Source organism: Haemaphysalis longicornis, unplaced genomic scaffold (assembly GCF_048455015.1).
Source record: "Haemaphysalis longicornis isolate Haplotype H1 unplaced genomic scaffold, Haemaphysalis longicornis Haplotype H1 scaffold_3, whole genome shotgun sequence".
Taxonomy (NCBI): Eukaryota; Metazoa; Arthropoda; class Arachnida; order Ixodida; family Ixodidae; genus Haemaphysalis; species Haemaphysalis longicornis.
Genome location: NW_027526335.1, coordinates 84,297,489 through 84,316,698, shown reverse-complemented (window position 1 = coordinate 84,316,698; position 19,210 = coordinate 84,297,489). Strand labels below are relative to the sequence as shown.

Below are 19,210 nucleotides of genomic sequence, written 5' to 3'. Positions count from 1 at the left end.
TGTGCCTATCAATTTCTGAATCAGGTTAATTTTGACAAACACGAGAATACTTTTCAGACAGCGGACTCATTGCTAATATACGAATGGGTTAATATGGACATTATGCTTCATTGCCAGTTGACGCAAACAGGATTCATTTCAGTAAATTATGTCATTATCATCGTTAGGGTTGCGTCTGTTGTCAAGCCCGTAGACGAACGTACTGGCTCTGCGATTTTACAAAAGTCATTTTAACATTGACAGGCAATCCACGTGAGGTGGCATACACGTAAGTGGGTATGTTCCGTGCCCCTACGTTCTTCGCTGCTCTGTTCCGGCGTTTCAGGGCCATTACGTAATCCGCTGGCCCGTTCTGACGCGAAAAGAACTAACCAACGCTGGAGAATTAAAAGAAAAGATGGCACTTTTGGTTTATTTCACTCTCAGACCGAAGGCATATCTTACAAAAGTCTGCTACAATGCGTCTGGAGACGCGAACAGAGTCGTATTCAGACATGGTGTGGAGACAATCAGAAGGCACTTCCCACTCGCATCTGAACAGCCGAGTAATCGCACGCCTTCTGTGACAGGCGCGAAGTTGCCTCGGTTCGTTCCAATGAAACTATGTACAGTTTGAAAAAAAAAAAAATATGGCACAAAAACGACAATTGAGCACAATAAAAATGGCACGACCGTTTGCGGCCAGATTGAGCGGACAGTGTGTACAGCCTTCAGCGGCGTCCATTCAACAGCGACCCCGAGGCGGGCACGCCGTACACGCACGAAGGTTTAAAACGCTCCAAACGCATGAAATCGCGCCGAGGTTTGGTTGTGTGTAGGATGCACTTGACAGGGTAGTAGGGACGCTTAACATCACTGAAGGGAGTAAGTATAGGCACGAAGTGAACAGCATAAAAAGGCACAGTTTGCGCATTTCATGACTTTGTAGGCTTAAAAAAACATCACTTTTCACGCCCGTGGTGTCAGTCTTTCATGCACTTTGTAAGAACAAAAACAATGACTTCTCTCTCATACCTGTCATGAGATACGGCTTTAATTGAAAGAAACTGTTTGATTGAAGAGAACTGGTGTGTTTTCGGTTCGTCATAAAGAAACTGCTCGAAGAGACAGTTGTAAGCACTGAAAATATGCCGCTTAAGATCAATGATGAAATGAATACATCAATGCTTTTATCACAGAAAAACTGGGAATGGGAAAAAAAATGTATAGCGATTTCAAAAGGTACCCGATAATAAAAGGAACGACGTCTTTGAGCAAGGTTTTGTGCGGCGGGCAATAAACCTTCTGCGGAAGCTGTAAAGCTAGTTTTCCCGCACTGCAGCTTTTTTCCCCCTCGAACTAAACCTGCCACGCGGAGCTTGCCGATTAGAACACGGCTAACAGTCGTTCAAAGCGTATAGGCTTTATCTACACGTAGCTTTGGGGCGACAACACTGTCGTAAATTGCTCAGCTGCTGTTTCGCCTCATTTAAGCACGATTTAAATTAAGTACCATTAAGTATGATTTAGTACATACAGAGTACAATACAAATACGATGAGATTTTAATCTATACTCGATACGGACGAGCGTGCCAGTAAGCTTCGTGGCACGTATACATAGTTGAGCATTACCATCACACATGAGCAAGAGAGGCTTTTAATTGAGGCAAATTTAGCGAGCTTTTCCCGCCGAGCATTTTTTCCCTCTATATTTAAGAAATGGTCAGCCAGTGGCGTGGTGCTATCTACGTTTTAAGGCTCCAAAAGTTGGGCTAGATTTCTAAAAAAAAAAAAACAATTTCCCAAGCTCCGTCCTCTGTTCAGTCCTTTGCTGTCGACTTCTCCCACTTGTGAAGTGGCGTTCATCAAATTATGACGTAGTTGTAACTGCGCCGGTCATCCTCCCATAAGTCGTAGCGAATCAGACCAACAAAGCAATTATTTTTTTAGCCCGTAACCTCGTGTCCCCCCAAAAAGAGATCAAAGCACAACATTCTGTTTCGTCGAATCAATTGGGCAACGCTTTGCGAAAATTGGCGCTAAGTGTATACTACTCTCGGAACAAGATGTCAACTTGAAGGCACAAATACAGCAATAATGCTCGCCGAGCGCGGCATGGTATGGCACTTGAAGGTAGGTTTTCATAAATAAAGTTGCGTTTGAACAGGCTCAGCGACGAAACATTGCAAGCAGTTATAGAACAGGCAAGACAGGGAGCATTTGCGAACTCTTGCGTAAGAGCAGTTGTGCGGAATCTGCGTATCAGAGAGGTATGCACTCTTCAACGCAACGTTACGGCTTCGCGATCTATAATTCTTCCTCTCACACGATTTACAAGTTTGCTTCTGACTTTAATTTGAATGTAACAGCAAGTACAAAACACAGTTTTTTTTTTTCCCCTTAAAACTAAGTAACCTTAAAGGTGGTGTCATTTTTATCTTAAGCAGTTTTTTTTTTCTTCGAACAGGACAAGCATTCCTGCCAACATCCACGAGCTTTTAAGTAGTCAAATACCGACTAGCCAAAAACTGCTTTCCGTCTTAATAACCTCAGCCACACCGCGACTGCGTACCTGTTAGAAAGAAGTGGAAGCCTGTCAAAACGTAAACAAAAAAAAAAACACTGCAACAACAATCAACGGATAAAGCACAACAGCAATGAAAGACGCGATCACTAATTACAACGACAGATATAACGCGCTAGGAGTCCCGTGGTTCAAACACGGCGCTCTTTTTAAGAGAGACGCCCTGCGGGGGAACACCCGACGTAATGGCACTTGATGAATTCTCAAGAAACTTCAACGACACGCACGGCAGGAACAAGCTAGCGATCGGAGGAGAAGGTTTGTGTCCGCAAGACGATGCGCAGCGGCGCTGTCCGTCCAGGCAAACGACGTCAACTCAATAACTCACAGCAGTGTCCTCCTACGTGCCACATTGGACCGCGCACTCGGAGTCGTACGTCTTACCCTCCCGTGAGCTTCTAAGTGTTCTGGAGACAGCGGCAAGGAGGTTGGGCAAACGTCTCGTCGTCTCTGTAGCGGCGGTGGCCGTGGCGGCCCGGTGGAGTGCACTCGTCTTCGGTTGGGCGAGGGCAGGGCAGGTCACTTGCTCTTGGGCTGGTGCCTCTTCATGTGGAGCGCCAAGTGGTCGGAGCGGGCGAAGGAGCGTTCGCAGATGCGGCACTTGAACGGCTTGGCGCCGGTGTGTTTTCGGTAGTGGCGCGTCAGTTCGTCCGAGCGGGCGAAGCGCCACTGGCATTCCGGCCATTGGCAGTGGTACGGTTTCTCACCTGCGAGAAGAAAAAAAAGCCGAAACATTCGGTTAGTTTCGACGGTAGCTGACGAGAACATACGTTTGTTTTCTGATACTGTTTTTAAGATGCTTGCTGCTGCAAGAGAGCAGCATATTTCGACGTCTTAACATTGTTGACACAAACGCTGCCTTGTCACTATCTACCCGCTGAAAATGAGTCGGCTCACGTCACCTAAAGGGCCACGACACCTAATAAAGGACCGTAAAACATTATCCGGAAGAGCTCGCAGCGCATTGCTCGCTACAGTTTTGTTCGCCAAGAAAAGTTGCTGCTATCACTGGGGAAATCGTGTTTAAAGGGACCCTGCAACACTTCCTTCAACTTTTTTTGAAATTGTAAATGTTTGCAGAACGTAGCCACCCAACACACCCAGTACTTAGATTAGGGGGTCGCAAAGTCTAGGCCCATCAGACAACTTGGAAACTCGCTCAAAAGATATTTCTCTCTTTCCCGGTCTTGACGGTCTTCGACGGCCCGAATTACGTCACTGGGGCCATGTAGCGGCTGTTGGCCGGTTTTCCTTCAGTTGCAGCAATGAACGCTTTTCGATAGCAACTTGAAAAATAAAGCCACAAAAACAAAGCAGAAACGGAAGGCGTATCTGGTGCGACGAGCAAATCACGCAGTGCCTCTTCGTGCTGGCGATAACTATATCTTTCGCAGTGGTTCCAGACGCGAAGGAAAGAGTGAAAGTGCTTTTCGAAATTGTTGCAGGGTCCCTTTAAAAGCGAGCATTTCAAGTCAACGGCTCCTGCCCCCATTATATGAGACACTCTGTGACGTGTTAGACGGTGCTGTCGTATTATGCAGTTGCGCTCGCGCTCACAGTGTTCGCCTCTGACCCAGATTTCCGCACGCTTTCTCGCAGTGTAGCTGTTTGTGTTATAGTCTTACTGACGCAAGGTTACGTCGTATCGAATTACAAGCAAAAGTAGGTTCGAAAAGTTAGCCTATTTGTGGTTAAGTTTTGTGGGCTGACTTGAAGCTGACTTAAATTGCCATGATTATTATTTCGACGTGGCAATCTCTTGAATGGAACGACGTTTGTACGTTTTCTTTAGAGTCCCTTCAACGGAGGTGCTGTATGTTGTTTTTCGAAGTCGTCGGTTGTCCTTTAACTATGGGTCTCCAACAGCAAACCCAAAGTTCGAGCAAGCTAATTTGGCCCGGCCCCAGTCCCGACGTTTCGTTGACATTTCATTTTGCAAAAATTTTCACGCGTTGTTTTTCTCTTGTTATTCAGCTGCGATTTCTGCCAAAATACGCTCATTTTCTGGGGGGTATGGTCTCTATCCCTTATGGTTGACGCGTCGAGACCGTTCTATGTACGTTTAAACTTATGTTCTGGATACGCAACGCCAATAAATATGAAGGAAACGCAACCCAGGTGTTACGCTAAAAATTTTGCTATTATTGTGAATACCATTCCCGACAGCTGTCAACAGTTACGCAATCATCACTAAAACTGAAAAGCTAACTTAGAAGTGAACGAAATTTGCCGGCTGTCAGGAAGTGACATTACATGGCGGTGGTGATGATGATGTTTATTAACGGGTAAATCTAGCCTTGCGTGATATACCGGCTATTGCTCCCGCGATCAACTTGCCTTATGCGCGGGAAATCACCAGGAGTCACCGAGGCGTGCGTCACTTAAAAATCCGAGAATCAGGCGCAAAATGTCTCTCCTGGCTATCCAATGTCCTATAGAAAAAATTATATCATCCAGAGAGTCATGCGGAGCGGCCCTCCTTCGAAGTTCCTTAAACAAAGCTAACCTCTCCACCGCATGCTCCTGGCAGCCCCTAATAAAGTGTCCGACATCACCTGTTACAGAACACGTTGCGCACAGAGGTGAGGCGTGCCCTTAACCACCGATAAATTCCGCATTAAGAACATACTCGTATATTATAACCTTGCACCCTCCACTTCTGATTTTATTTGACCGCAATCGCCGAATTACACTGAGCCGCAGAACAGGTTGCGGTTGTTCAGCGCCAATGCAACAAAATATCCACACACGCACACACACACGCACGCACGCACGCATGCAGCTGCCCTTCTGCGCATACTCAAGGCGATAGGCTGGGTTCATCCTCGTCGACAGATGTTGCTCATCTCCCTCCCCCCACAACCAGATGACCACTCAACTGGGCTGAACGTCCACCTAAACCGCTACTGTAACCACACTAATAACACCCGGTTTCGATTACCGCAGTCAGTGCCGAAATCCCAGCACACAGGGAAAGAAAAAAAAGCTCTGTCCAGATCCCAGACTCGTGCATCCGACGTGGAGGTTTAGCACAGCGCGCTATGCGTCAATTCAGGCGCGATAAGTTGTTCCGAGGACCGAGAAAGCCAACTGTAGAGATTGTGCAAGGGCAGCCCGCTGTCCCGATGTAACGCGCAGAACTATCTCGCGTCCATTTGCGCCACTCAAAGGAGACGGAGCGGCTTCCATTTCCAGCACGCTGTCTGCGATTACAGCGCCCATTCAATCACTTTCTCTCACCCGCTTCGCCTCCCTTTCCCGCATTATTTTGCGTTCCCTGCCAAGGCGATTCGTATCGCATTCTACCCCCGCAGCACCGCAAGGAGAACGGAACGAAAAAGATGCACCTTTCATGGCTGCTAGGGAGTACGTCTAGACAAAAAAAAAAAAAGAAAAGCAGAGGGGCTACTACCCGACCTTTCAATAGAATGACCTGCGACTCTGGATACGGCGACATCTCTGTAACAGAATGGATGCCTAATGGAATAATGTGGTTTGTTGCGAGGACACGCTGCATGCAGCGCGGGTGCCCCCCTTCGTTTTTACGCCCGATTGGAGACTTTCTCTGGCGCGGCGACGGCAGCGTTCCTTTTCCTGGGCCCCGCTCTTTATTCTTTGATGCTCCCTTCCTCAATGAACCCAATCGCTATTCCTTTCCGCTCCCACGTCGGCGAGATTGGGTGAAATAACAAGCTCCTCCCTCTTTCTTTCGTAACTGCGGAGCCGAGATGGCAGAGAAAGTTGCGAGGCAAACGCCACCTAGGCAAGAAGGCCTGTCGACTGCACGGCGTTGGGAATTAGGCTGCTGAAATCCGTCCCATGGTGAATGGCTGAGACTTGAAGGAAGAGAAAACTTATCACGAGGTTGGTTTATTTGATAAAGCCGATAAGTTTACAGAAGTAGGCAAGTGCTGAAGTAGGAAGCCTTGCTTTCTAAATGGCGTTTCGAGAGACCTGCGCTCACGTAACACTAGCGTAAGGAGACAGACAGGGTGGGCCAAGGAGACAGAAACGAAAGCCGAAAGCGAAGAAAGTGCTCGCGCCCTCCTCTGGAGGGATCCTCGAGTTCCCGATGCTGCCACGACGCCGTCAAGGTCGCGGTGTTTATACGCCAGGGCTGCTCAAAAAAGAAAGAAAGAAGGAAGAAGGAAAAAAAAAAGAGATCCCGAAAAGAAAAGAATATAGATTTACGAATGATCGGAAGTTTGCGCTTATATAGAAGGTCACCCAACTCCCGCTCATCCGGTCATGCAAGGGCTTACATTGTTCACCGCCGAAAAGACATGCGGGCGCAATGCGTTTAGGGGAGACCAAATTGAGGAAACGGCTCATCCCCCGGATAAACCCGATCTTCTTGCATCACCCATTAATGTCCCCTCGGCTGTATTTTCTTACTGCCGGAAGCGGCACGAGGATGATCGGATTGTATCCGACAATACTGGATTTTCCTGGGCCACCTAGACCTCTGGCTTCATATTAGCGGCTGCGGTAGCACTGGGACACCCTCACACCGAAAGCAATGACTTCGCTGACTCAATTAGAGTTAGGCGCATGCCGCTGACGCAAATTGATACCGGTCGTATACTTGCTGGACTCATTTAGACGATCGCTACAGTTGCTACCGGCATGAAGGATGTCTTAAGCAACGAGGTGACTGCTAAAAACTACTTTACATTATGCTTTCGCTTCAGGCTAGCTTGCGCCAAAGGAGCAGTCCACCGAGTATCAGAATTCTAAGGTGGACCTAACCTACCGGATAATATATGCAGCAGCAGTCGTTATAACCTCTTCTTCAGCGCGACAAGAAATACTGCTTAGGAAGGAAGTCGTAAACAGAACAAAACTGTCATTTTTGTTTTCCCTCGACGTTCCGGGTGCTTTAGACGAGCCAGCTTCCATAGCTTATGCAACAACAGCGTCCGTCTGCTTGGCCGCACGCGCCACAATGCTTTGCTTTCAGCCAGCCTTCCAGCGCTCCGGCTTTAAAAAATGAAAAGTAGAGGAGCTAGTCCGGCGCCCTGCGGCGGCCCGGATTAAGGCCGCTTTCCGGCTAGCTGACCGGCCCTGGGACGTCAACTTTGTGCGGATCATAAGCCGTAAGATTGTGAAATGGGGCGGCAGGCACGCGGACAGCAGTGCTGCGCCTGTCACATGCGCAATGTGCACGGTCGAGTTGGCCCCGGTCGAGCGCACGCGTAACGTTTATAGTGTGAAAAGCGCGGACCTCCGCGATCACTTCCGGAGGAGGTTCTGTGGGGGACGACGACGGGACGTTTACGGCTGCCAAGGGGCGGCACAAATAGCCAACGTAGGCGTATGCTTACAACAAAGCGCGGGGCCCGCACGGGGCTTGACTGACCGCACGGTCATCGTTCAGCGAGAACAACGGCTGCCCAACAAAGCGCCTCCTTTGTCGCCGATTTTTCACGGGGTCTGTTCTCGATCCCGTCGCGTAACGTTATACGCCGGCTTCGCATGTTTCAGACATCTTTGGCCGACGGAAATGGGCAGAGTGGAAGCGAGCGAGGGCGCGGTGTTTGTGCTTAAAGTGTGTACGTTTCTTTTTGCCTAATAAAGCGAACTAAGGACTCCCGTTAAGCCGGATGACTTTTAAACGGACCTTTGATATGTTCCTCCTTTTCATTTTGGCGGGGCATTCAGTAGAAAAACCTGATACCTTTCTGAGCTTTGGACAGGTTGCGAGAACCCGTTACGAGCGTCAGGCGTAGCGGAAGTCTATGCAGTAGACTCCCGTTATATCGACCTTGGCGGGTACGGTACAATGTTTTAGAACTAAGCGGAATGTGAAATTAACCCCAGTCAAAATACATCACTGTATGCACCAGTTGGAACCCACATTTTATAGCATTTAAATATAAAATCAAATTAAGCCGGCTGTTAATGGATTTAATAAATATCAACAGGAAACAACGCTTCGTACGATGTGCTTAAGAAATTGTCGGTGAACATCTGTTTCACCGCAGAACTGTGTATCCATGTAAAAGATGGACATATTCAGTAGAGTTTCACTTGTAACTGCAAATCACGCAGGCAACAGCAAAAGAGGCGCCGAATATTGCATTGTACGTATAATAAGCGCAATGCGGAGTCGACTGGCGGGATTTCAGTTGCTCTAAAGAACCGACCGCGACAGTGTACACTCGATGGCACTGGCAACTGAATCTGTGTGCCTGGTTACACGTTAGAAATACTTTAACGATGACCAGATTAGGGAATCCAGAGAGGTTTTTCGGGTTCAAAAAGCGCACTGATGCCGCTTCGATGCGAAGCATCCTTTGGCAAACCGCAATTTCGAAGGCCTATCTGGAGTCATATAAGTGTGCTCGGATACGGCACACAGCTACCATTAGTGTAAGCGACACACACGCATACACCCCCTCCCTGAGCTGTGGGAGAACCTGATTACCAGCGATGAACTGGACCTCCAGCAGCTTCTAGCATCTATCTTCTGGCATCTAGCATCTATCTTCTGGCATCCAGCAGCTTCGGGCATCGGTCGCGCGGATTGGGTTCCCGGACTAGGGAACCACTCCTACTTCAGGCTCATTAAATTTTCGTACTACTACTACCACCACCGCCACTACCACCATAGGATTCTTATCTCTGGATGCCTGTGAGGTAATAACGCAAATGTGAAGCCAACGGTTGCTCCGCATTTAGGCATGCGTCGGAGTCTGCCTGTACATGACAGGACCGTGTTCCCCGGAAATCTCGCTGCGTCGATGGTCCTGGATGCGTCACCTTTAGCTGTACGATTGAACGTGCCCTCTGAGTTACTTGGCAAACAAACTAACAATGGTAAGGTGGTACCGGAAGTGACGTGTCCTCGTAGGGGATAGGCTAGAAACAACAAAGGGCTAATTTAGGTATTAAATTGCCGTCCAGCACAGGCTACGGGATGGCGCTGTCGTCACAGCGAAAGCAATGGACAATGAACAAACTGCTAACGTACTCGCGACTGCCATTGTCAACGTGACGCACGTGAAAGCACCATGTCCAAGAGTGAAACCACTTTTTGCAGTGATGACTGACGTTGAATATTTCCGAGCCTTCTCTCTTACGGTTCTCGCTCAATCCCTACCCCCCTCTCCCTCTCCCACCCTTAGTGCTGTACGACTGTGCTCACCAGTGTGTATCCTTTGGTGAGCCTTCAGGTGGGAGCTTTTCGTGTACACCTTGGAACAGCCTGTAAAAGAGAAACAGTGCAAGCGAAAGATCAGTACCACGGCTCCTGTTACTGTACTACGTATCGCGAAAAAACGCACCGAACCCCGCAAAATGCTCCTGATAGAGTACGTGCCGTCTTCACTGAGGGCAGAACCAAAAATAACACACAAAGCTCGTTGTCCAAGATTCACTCACTCCCCCACCCCCCAATCCCGTCCGGTCACTTTATTCCTCCTGTAAGGCATCAAGCCTGCGGAACATCAAGCCCACGACACAGCAGTCAATTGCATTAACAGCATCGCCACTCATGGCAACGAGCCACGTGCGGGGGAAAGGACCGCCGGCTCGCGCACATAAAACAAAACAGGCGACGAGGGTATTGCCACGGTCACAGCCCCCCACGGGGCAATTTCATTTCATCGTCGGCTCTTCGCGAGGGCATAAAAGAAGGAACAGCGGGAGCGAGGAGGCACGACACGAGCGGAGAGAAAAATGTTCATTGAGAAAAAACTAGTTGCTAAGAATGCGCGTGTAGACATCGCCCCCCCCCCCCCCAGCCTACAGCCTGTTTCCGCGCAGTGCAACCGTCGCTGCCGGAGCACGAATCGATCTCCGCGAACCTCAGGAATTCCGAGGGGGAGAGAGGAAGCAAAATCTTCTTTTAGGGGTGCTCAGATGCTGCAAGTATGCTGCTAGCAGCTCGTGAGCAGAGAAATAACGAAGCGCATCTCATCGGGGCTACGCGTCCCAGCACGACGCTTCGGGAGCCCAAAGGCGAGTAAGTGAGAAGGGCCACTGGCTCAAAGGTCTCACGAGAAGAGAGAGGGGCACCTACGACCGCGCCGGCGCAGATGTTTCACCTGAGGCCATGTTTTGGCTGTTTGCTTGTCGCGCGGCTCGCCGCGCGGTCTGGGCGGACCGCGAATCTGACTGGGGAGGGCGCGAGACCGGCAGCGGCGTTCCCCGCGACGCCTCCGGAACACGGAGGACCGGCTCGCCGCTGCCACGGCGTGTGCCTTGCCCGCTTGTCTCTGCAGAGGCCCGCGGGGCATGCGACGCTGATGCTTATCGGCGGCCGGCTCAATTTGCGACGTTCAAATTGCAGTCCCGAGTCGCTCCTTCGCCTCCTCCTCCAAGCACCGCCTTGATAGCCAAGCACCGACGGACTCCCTTCTGGCGCACTCCCCCCTCGCGGAGTGCCTTCGTCGGCGGACGTCCTCGGATCCCGGCGGTCTGCTTGGGCAATCACACCTCCGATACTGACGCAATGCCCCGGGCTTGGTATCTGCGTGGCGGGGTCGCCTTGTCCTTTCTTCTCGTGGCGATCTTTTTAAGGCCTGCCATGACCCGCTCGTAGCGCGCCCACGGTGGCCGGCTCGTTTTCGGCGTGGTTTTGTTTTAGCTGGGTGTCGAACCCGGCCGGCGTGGGTCAGTGCTGGCGCAAGATATGCGAGGAATGAGCGGCGTGCGTCGTCCCCCCGACCGATGATCGTTCGCGCTCGCCCCGGTCGAAGAGGGGCGGACGTCGTCTTGAGCGGTGCCCCACGACCAGCGGAATGCGAGTACTCTCGCTTTTCCTAGCGTAGATGTGTCTCGGCAGGACCTCACTGCACAAACCTCGCCTATTACGCGTGTTCGAGACAGGTGTGTTTCTCTGTTCTTTAATGATCGGGCCTTCTGCATTCTTTCGTGGTGTCGCACGTAGTGACTCCGAAAGAGACAGCGTGGCTTTTGCGTAGTGGGGCGGAGAACTAGTTCACTGTTGCTGCACGCTTCTTTCGCTCCGGGACCCTCCGGCAGTTTAATTAAGCACTTGGCGGCGTCTCCGTAACCTCACCCCCACGCTTTGTTACGACTTCTCGTATGATGTGTCTGAAAATGTCGTGCAGAAATTAGCAACAAAGAAGCAATTATTTTCTTGGTTTCTTCAACCGCTTGTTCTCTCTCTCCCGTGGGCAACTGCGTGTGTAAGTGCACGCGTACGTGCGTGTGCGTACCTTCGTAAGCCCAACACCACTTCACTTATTTCAGTGGAAAAGCAGAAATCCCGAATTCGCGGTAATCCGTTACCTCTTCATTCCCACGGGCTGTCAAGAAGAATGGCCCCATGACAGAAGGTGGACCAGAAATGAGACAAGATGCTTTCTTCGTTCGCGATAGCGCGTTCCGAGATATCTACCTGATAGCTCTGTCTGGCCGCCAGCGATTCTCGTGCCGCTTATCGCCGGCTCTCTGATGTTGCCTCGGTGAGTTGCCAGAACTGAGAAGGACACGGGCTATACAAGTTTCCTCTGCGCTTGTATACCCGTAGGTAAACGCGAACTTCGCGAGAATTGACACAAGGTGGGACCTTATCGAGTTACGTGTAAAAACACGAATTGCGCAACAATCTCAATGAGGACGCACACGAAGAACGGGCGGACGGTGTCTTGCCCTGGTAGCGTGTTCATATTCCTGGAAGTTCTGGTGAATGTGATCGTCAGGTCATTTTCGCGGTAACACTACATATCAGTGTCGCGCTGGAGATAACGGCACTGAATGACACCAAGGGCTCTCAATAACTCGTCCGCTTGTTCCATACGCCAACCACTCTGGTGGAATACGTGGAATACGCATGGTACGTAAAAGTATTGCTTCCGTTGCCTCATGCAGGAAGCTCGCACGTGCCGATAGAGAGGGCGGGCACGTGATACTTTCGTGAAGCGCCAACTCGTTTAGAATCGCACGAACTGCCAACTGCTCGCAACCCTGTCCACCTTATCTGCGAGGGGTATGCTGCAATTGGGCCGCTTCGTGTTATTAAAAACTTACGTCAAAACTTAGCTGTAAAACCAACAGTTTGGTGAGCTAATTCTTTCTGCCCCCCCCCCCTCCCCCACCCCCAAAAAAAGTGCCTAAAGACAGGTATGCAGAAACCCCGCGGCTTAGTAAAAAAAGGTAAACTCAACACGTTTCCTTCCTGTTTTCACAAGACACAGTAAGTATACGGCAAGAGTTTTCGAAGAGAACAAAAACAATATTATTTTTTCAAACTTCGCATGCGCTGACAAGCCATTATGCAGCTGAGTAAAAAAAGTAGGACTTGACGTGGTCTTGGGCTTGGGACGTGGTGATGCCACGTTCGCCCTGAAAGGCTGCCTTATGTGCGGCGTTTTCAAGGACGACTCATCGCGCGAAACGCCATGATGTACAGCGGATGTGCTTCTACACGGTGTCTAACCATTGCTCGTCCAAAAACCCCGCAAGACACCGAAGCTGTGCGGGTTAACCCCATAATACAACAGCACTGCTTCTGAGTATCCGGCTCCCTCACAAGGAATTCTGCTCCCAAACAGTTTACGACGTGGGCGAACACACGTACTATGTGGCTTGCCCGCATTTGGAGTTCGCTGCAACGTTTTTCAACGAATCGACCGCGTGCAATGCTCAGTTATCGCACCCAAACGTAAACAGCTCGGAGAGTAGGCTTATCCGAAACTATTGAGAGGATCAATTTGGTCTCATTACAACCGGCATCGTAACCCGGTCCATTACTGTGCCATTGCCGTCACTGATATTGTTCCATAATTGTCATTACTGTGCGCTTCGAAGTGTCGTAACCTCCTCAGTGTAAACCCCTTTACCCTGCACCGCTCGGCCATAACACTGGTTTTGCTCACCGGGGAAGTCGCAGTGGTGGATCCTCCTCTTCTCAAGCTCGGGGTTGTTGCGCTTGTTGTACCTGGGGCCGGGGTTGTCGTTAGCCGACGCCCCTGGAGCGGGCTGCTGGGGACACTCAGCCGGGTACGGTGGCGGCGGCGTCCTCCGCGTGGTCGTAGACGAGCCGAGGGGCCCTCCGGTGCCATCGGTGGCCGGGCTGCCGGGCTCCGAGGAGGGCGGCGTGGGCGGCATGTACACGCGGCCCATAGAGAAGTGGGGTCCTCCCACCATGGCCGTGAACTTGAAGTTAGCCGGGGCCGCCGCGGAAGCACCCTGCGGCGAGTAGCCGCCTCCTCCCCCAGGGTAGCAGGACGCTTCGAGCTCCTGTTTCACGGACCCCGCGCCGTACTGGCACGGCGCTAGGACTGACGTTTCACTCTTCACGGGCACCATGTCGGCTGCGCCAGGGTGGGACGTCGTGGTCGACGAAGGGTCCGGCTCTCGGACGTTGATGCTCGCCGTGATGTCCTCCCAGATGCCGTTGAAAGAGCTCCCGGCAGGCGCCGTCGCCTGGTGGTGATGGTGCAGGTGCTGGGGCTGAGGCGGGTTGGGCTTGGCGAAGACGCTGTCCTCGGGTTTGGAAGAGGCGGACGAGGCTGGGTGGTAGAGGCGGTAGTCCGGCCGAAGGTGCAGCGGCGGCGGCGCCGGTGGGTACGAGTGGTGGCGGCCCAGGAAGGCCGAAGAACCGGCGTAGGCGGCGTACGCCATGCCGTCTACGGTCTCGGGTCCTTGGTGGTCCTCGAAGAACTCGTCCACCTGAGAGGCGCTCTCTCTGCGCGCCTTCTGCTGCGCGCTCGCCTCTTGCGACAGCCGCAGCTGCTGCGCCCAGTCGCCGTTTCGCTCCAGGTACGCGTCCAGGTCGTGCTTGGCGGAACCCTGCGCCAAAGAAACACAGAGGCGTGCTTCCTAACACGCGCTGAGTGGGATGGGCGAGTAACACGCCGCGTTACTCGCTCATTGGTGTCTCGATTTAGAGAAATAATCAAAAGAAACCTGGTGAGTATTATTGGGAAAAACTTGACGCAGACTGAACCACCCACTAGAGGAGCAGGAGACACTGGAGGGAGGTTGTACGTAGAAGAGGGAGTGATGTGACAACGCTCTGTGCACCCAGCTGTCATAGAAGCCTTGGTAAACGGGACGCGGCGGAGAATGGGTTAACTTTCTCCCCAGCATGAACGTACGCACACAGGCGGGCTCACGCCTTCAAATAGGATCATCCTGGGAAAGCAAAAAATACCTGAGTTGACGATAACTGTGAACTCATTTAAAGTACGTGGTTTGGAAGGTGTCTCAGTGTCTTGGGCAATCTCTCCAGCAGTACAACCTTGTTTAGACTAATATAGTGCAAGTCAGGCAGTGGCTTCTAATGTGTGAAAGGGCGAAGATGTTGGGTCAGAGTATCTCGAATAGCAAGAGGCTAACCCAAATGCGATCACCTGTACAGCACAATCGATAACGAAGTTACCAAGGCTTCAAGACGAGACGTCCGTCTACCGTCACCGCGTCAAGCTGGCTGGATTATCTCAAGTCCGCGAACAAGCCACAATGTATGATATCGCAAACAATGCTTGTAACGGCGACTATCTAAGCGGCCTGTCTGGATCGATGCCAAGTGTGAAGTCCTACACAGCGTAAAGCGAAGGCTATCTGCCCTTTGGCCCGTGCAAACATTTGATTTTCCTTCCTGCAAGGTCAATATGGGTTATTTGGTACACTAGAAACAAGCCATTCCTATTTCACCATTGCAGCAATACGCGGAATGTAAACCTCGCGAAGTGAACCTCCCCAACAACACTTTTGAATCAACACTTCGTCCGTAGGCTGTGCCCAACTCTTGCCAACAAAACAGGCAGCCTCGCGCAAAGACAAGTCGCCTTTCAAAATGGCCACACCAGTGTCGGTGAATACAAAAGCAGAGGGCTTTCAACTTCATCATATCAGTGATTCATAGGTGAGATAGACGCGCGGGTTGTTTCTCTGGCCTGGGGTGACGAAACCCCGTATACGCATGGTAGCCTTGATGCGCGCCCTGACTCATGCGCGTAGATTGAGTCAAACAGCACACCTGGCGCGATGCTGAGTACAAGGTACACCTTCTGTGCGTAAACGTGCCCGAAGGACCGGAAAACGATAACGCTGGACGCATCGCAATGGCCAAGCTTCGCTTGGCGGCGCGTGGAAGACAAACGTTACGGTTCACTCGCGGCGTGGGCGGCGCTGGTAGTTCGAGATCGGCGCGCTGCTGTGCACGGTGTACAAGACCTCAAAGGGCTGTTCTTCGACACGAGGGGAAGCCGCGGTGACCTGTGCCATGCGGAATGCTCCTTCCGAGAAGCATCGCCACGCGTGGGCTCTGGTGCCCATCTGCCGCTTCCTGCACGACGCGCGAACGGCCACAAGGAGAGGCCGCTCTCCGCGGGCCAAACAAGACCGGCGTACTCTCGCCATTAGCGCGAAGGCCTGTGTTTGTGTTTGTTATGCCGCCGGGGCACGCTCGTGCGCTTCCTGGCTGACGCGTTCGGCTGATTTCGCCCCTCGCGTTCGTTTGTTTTGTTCGCGAAAATTTACGCTTACTACGCGATTGTCGTCAAGTGCACGAGGCACATGGCCGTGTCTGCATTGGCGTAAATTGCAGTAGGGCGTTAACCTGTCACTCAGCCGACATGAGCGCCTCCTATTTTGTTATCTTACCTTAACGGCCAGCGGGGCGAGGTCCCGTAGCGACGGCTAATTTGCCCAGCGTGATTGGTACAATAAAGGTGCATTCTGATTGCGCTGGTCACAAAATGGTTCACTAAAGGTGGTCGTCGTTTGGTAACAGAATAGCAAGAATGGACAAATTTAAAAGCAACAGTGGCGGTCAACCCACTCATCAGTAACGCCAGGACGGACTGAGGAGCACGAGTGTCATTCTCTTCCTCATCCTCGCGAGCGAAAGGGACGAATGAGCAAGGGATGTGGAAGAAAAAAATACTTCACAAGCCCCATCTTCAGGAGAGCTATAAGAAACCGTTTCAACAAGCGGGGCAATGCAACACCACTTGGACGACATTGAAGTCTCATTGGGGAGAAATTTTCTTTTTCTTGCTGTAAAGACATCGCACATGACCAGCTCCTAAATAGTAGTCAAGCGAACACAACGCGAAGGCTGTTGTGTCCTCGTTTTTGTGCGGTCTCTTTTATCGGTCCTGGAACATCTATACGTCGCCCAAATAGTGCTTAACAACCAATAGCCCCAATTAATTAACGCTCAACTGTTAATTAAAGTTGGGTATAATACCAAGGAGAGAGAATAAGCACCTTTAACTGAGAGCTCATTGATGCCATTAAAGAAATGTTACTTTGATGCGCGAATATGGTTCGGGCAAGCCCGGCGGCTGCCACACACAAAACACAAGTTAGCCTGAATGGGAGTTTCTTGGCTGGAATACGTCTTTTAAACTCCTCACGACAGGCGGCCTGCTCCCACGTGTGGTAGTATGATGGTAGAAAAACTGCCAGTTTACACCGGGGGCCACAAGCCGTCGTAAATAAGCGCATTTACCACGGTTGTACCTCTTCACAAAATGCAGTATCTGGCTGTGATTACTGCGTTTGTCCTAATGGGAGTATTAAAAACTCCCACGCCACCTCCATTTCCTTCTCCTCCTCCTTCACCCCTTCCTCCTTTACGCGTCCTTACAAAATGGCTGCCAGTTGGTGTCGTGTGTCGTGTGAGCTCCAGCGCCCCCGAAAATTTATTGCCAGTGTGAACTTGCGGCCGGACGAACGGATGTGAAGTGCTTCCCAACAACCGAAGCTCGTTGCGAACATTGTGGAACCAGCCTGGACTTACGTGCGACGGACTGCAACGTCGCCTCCGTGTCACCGACCTTCGACCCGACGGAATACGCCAGCGAGCCGACGCGAGGCCTAAATGCAGTGATCGCTGAGAGTGGCTCGTTAAAAACAACGCGGTTGTGCCTCTGCGAGGTGGTTGAAGGTAAGATTTTCACGTTTTTATTGTACGCAACATTTTGGCAGACTTGTGCCCCTTCTAGCGTCAAATAAACTCAACGTGTTTCCCGCGCCACTGCACGGGCGATTCTCCGCCACTGGAGGTGAGCGTTGTGCGTGAAAGACGGCACCATGCCCGGAACGTCATTGGGGAGACCGAACGGTGTGAAAGCAATGCGTATTTGCGCGGGTCTCGAGCAGAACACTCACTGGTTCACACTCGCAAGCAGAATGAAAACTGTCCGAACTCTGGACAGCTGTTAGGTGTTTTTGTTAGGCTGTGTCTGTGGATTACTGGCAAGCGAGGGTGAAGTTGGCCGGTCAAACGTCGCAGGACAGGACAGCCGCTTTTCTTGAGAAGTAGGTGTGGTGCCAGCCGCGCCTGCTACGAGGAGGGTGACTGCCGCGTGCCGCCGGCGATTAATTGCTTTCAATGGAAAGGGAGAAGGTCGGGGCTCCGTGGGAGCTCTCCGTACGCTAGGCGCGTGTAACTATAACCAGCAAACGCCATCGAGGGAGCATTCTGTAGAGTCGACAGACGACTGCTTATTTTATTTTTTATTATTATTTTTTTTTGAAGGGGGGCACGCGCAGGCGTCACACCGACCGAAATTTTTCCTTAACTTTCGGTGAGGGGAGAGAGGGGCAGTGCGGGGGGTAAAACCTGAAGCTCGTTCCCAGAACACTACACGCAAGGAAAAGAGGGAAATGAAGCATTTTGAGAAGCTGGTCGCCACAAGGAAGGGTCGCGCACTTTTTTGAACAGCAGAACACTTCGTTTTGACGAACTAGTGAGCGCAGGTGTCTCGGACAGAAGTGCAATTTTGCGTAGCTTTAAACAAACATTCAGACATTACGGAAAGTTGGACACAAGAGTGACAAGTTCAGTGTCTTTACAGTGCCGTTTCTTCTTTTTTTTCCGGTCAGATGCCCAATATGCTTATGTATTTGTTACCGCAGATTTAAAGCGTTTTGCTCTCCCTCTAATGAATGTGCTGCTGTGGCTTCCAGAAGAACGTGCCAGGGGGTGCGGCAAAGTCAGCGTTTGGGAGGCAGGTGCAAGCAAACAGCGCACCGACACCATGCTGACCTCATTGTTTGCAAATGGCTTAAATTTTTTTCGTTGAGTGTTGTAGTAGATAAAGTTCTTACCAAGATACCTTGTGTTCTCGATGTAGGTGTTTTGTTGATTCAGTGTTTTTATTGTCTTATTAACGTGTTCACACGTGTATCGTATCCATGTATTTTTTATGCAATAAATTGACTGTGCAGAAAACAAACTTTTCACGTTTCGCCATTCAACGTTTGAAGCGGAAAAAGACTAGAAATTACGTGATCCCCAACGAAAAATAAAAATGCGGCCTGTGCCCTTATTAAGAACTCCCAAAGGCAGTAATAAATTCCACTGCAGCGCATATACATGAAGCGCACAAAAACACACAAAAAAAACCTCGAATGCAGCTCAACACTGCTCCCAATGCGCCCCCTGAAAACTCCCAGTTGGAGGAAACAATACAGTCCCAATGGTACCCCTGGAAACTCCCATTGTAGTGGCAGTAAAATGAAACTCCCATATGATACTAAAAAAACTGCCGAAATAATGGGAGTAAGGCGAAACTCCCATTGGAAGGAGTTTTGAAAACTCCGAATTGGTACTGAGTTATGACACAAGCCATTTACTCCCATTCCGGCTTATTTGTGTTCTGTGTGCATGACATTGGGCCGGCTACAGGGCGGCAGGGAGTGAATCAGATACTATG

The 19,210-nt window shown here is 50.9% G+C and overlaps 1 protein-coding gene across 2 annotated transcripts in view; it reads right to left on the bottom strand.

Moving 5' to 3' along the window:
- Window positions 1-385: 385 nt before the first annotated feature.
- LOC144174750 (uncharacterized) overlaps window positions 386-19,210 on the bottom strand; it is a 99,667-nt gene continuing 80,842 nt past the window's right edge. For both annotated transcript variants that reach the window (XM_077703595.1, XM_077703594.1), the window contains exons 3-5: window positions 13,412-14,327; window positions 9,712-9,771; window positions 386-3,271 (exon numbers count right to left, since the gene is read on the bottom strand). In XM_077703595.1, the coding sequence (XP_077559721.1) occupies window positions 3,084-3,271; window positions 9,712-9,771; window positions 13,412-14,327 (1,164 nt within the window). In that variant the 3' untranslated portion in view covers window positions 386-3,083. The remainder of the gene's footprint in view (window positions 3,272-9,711; window positions 9,772-13,411; window positions 14,328-19,210) is intronic.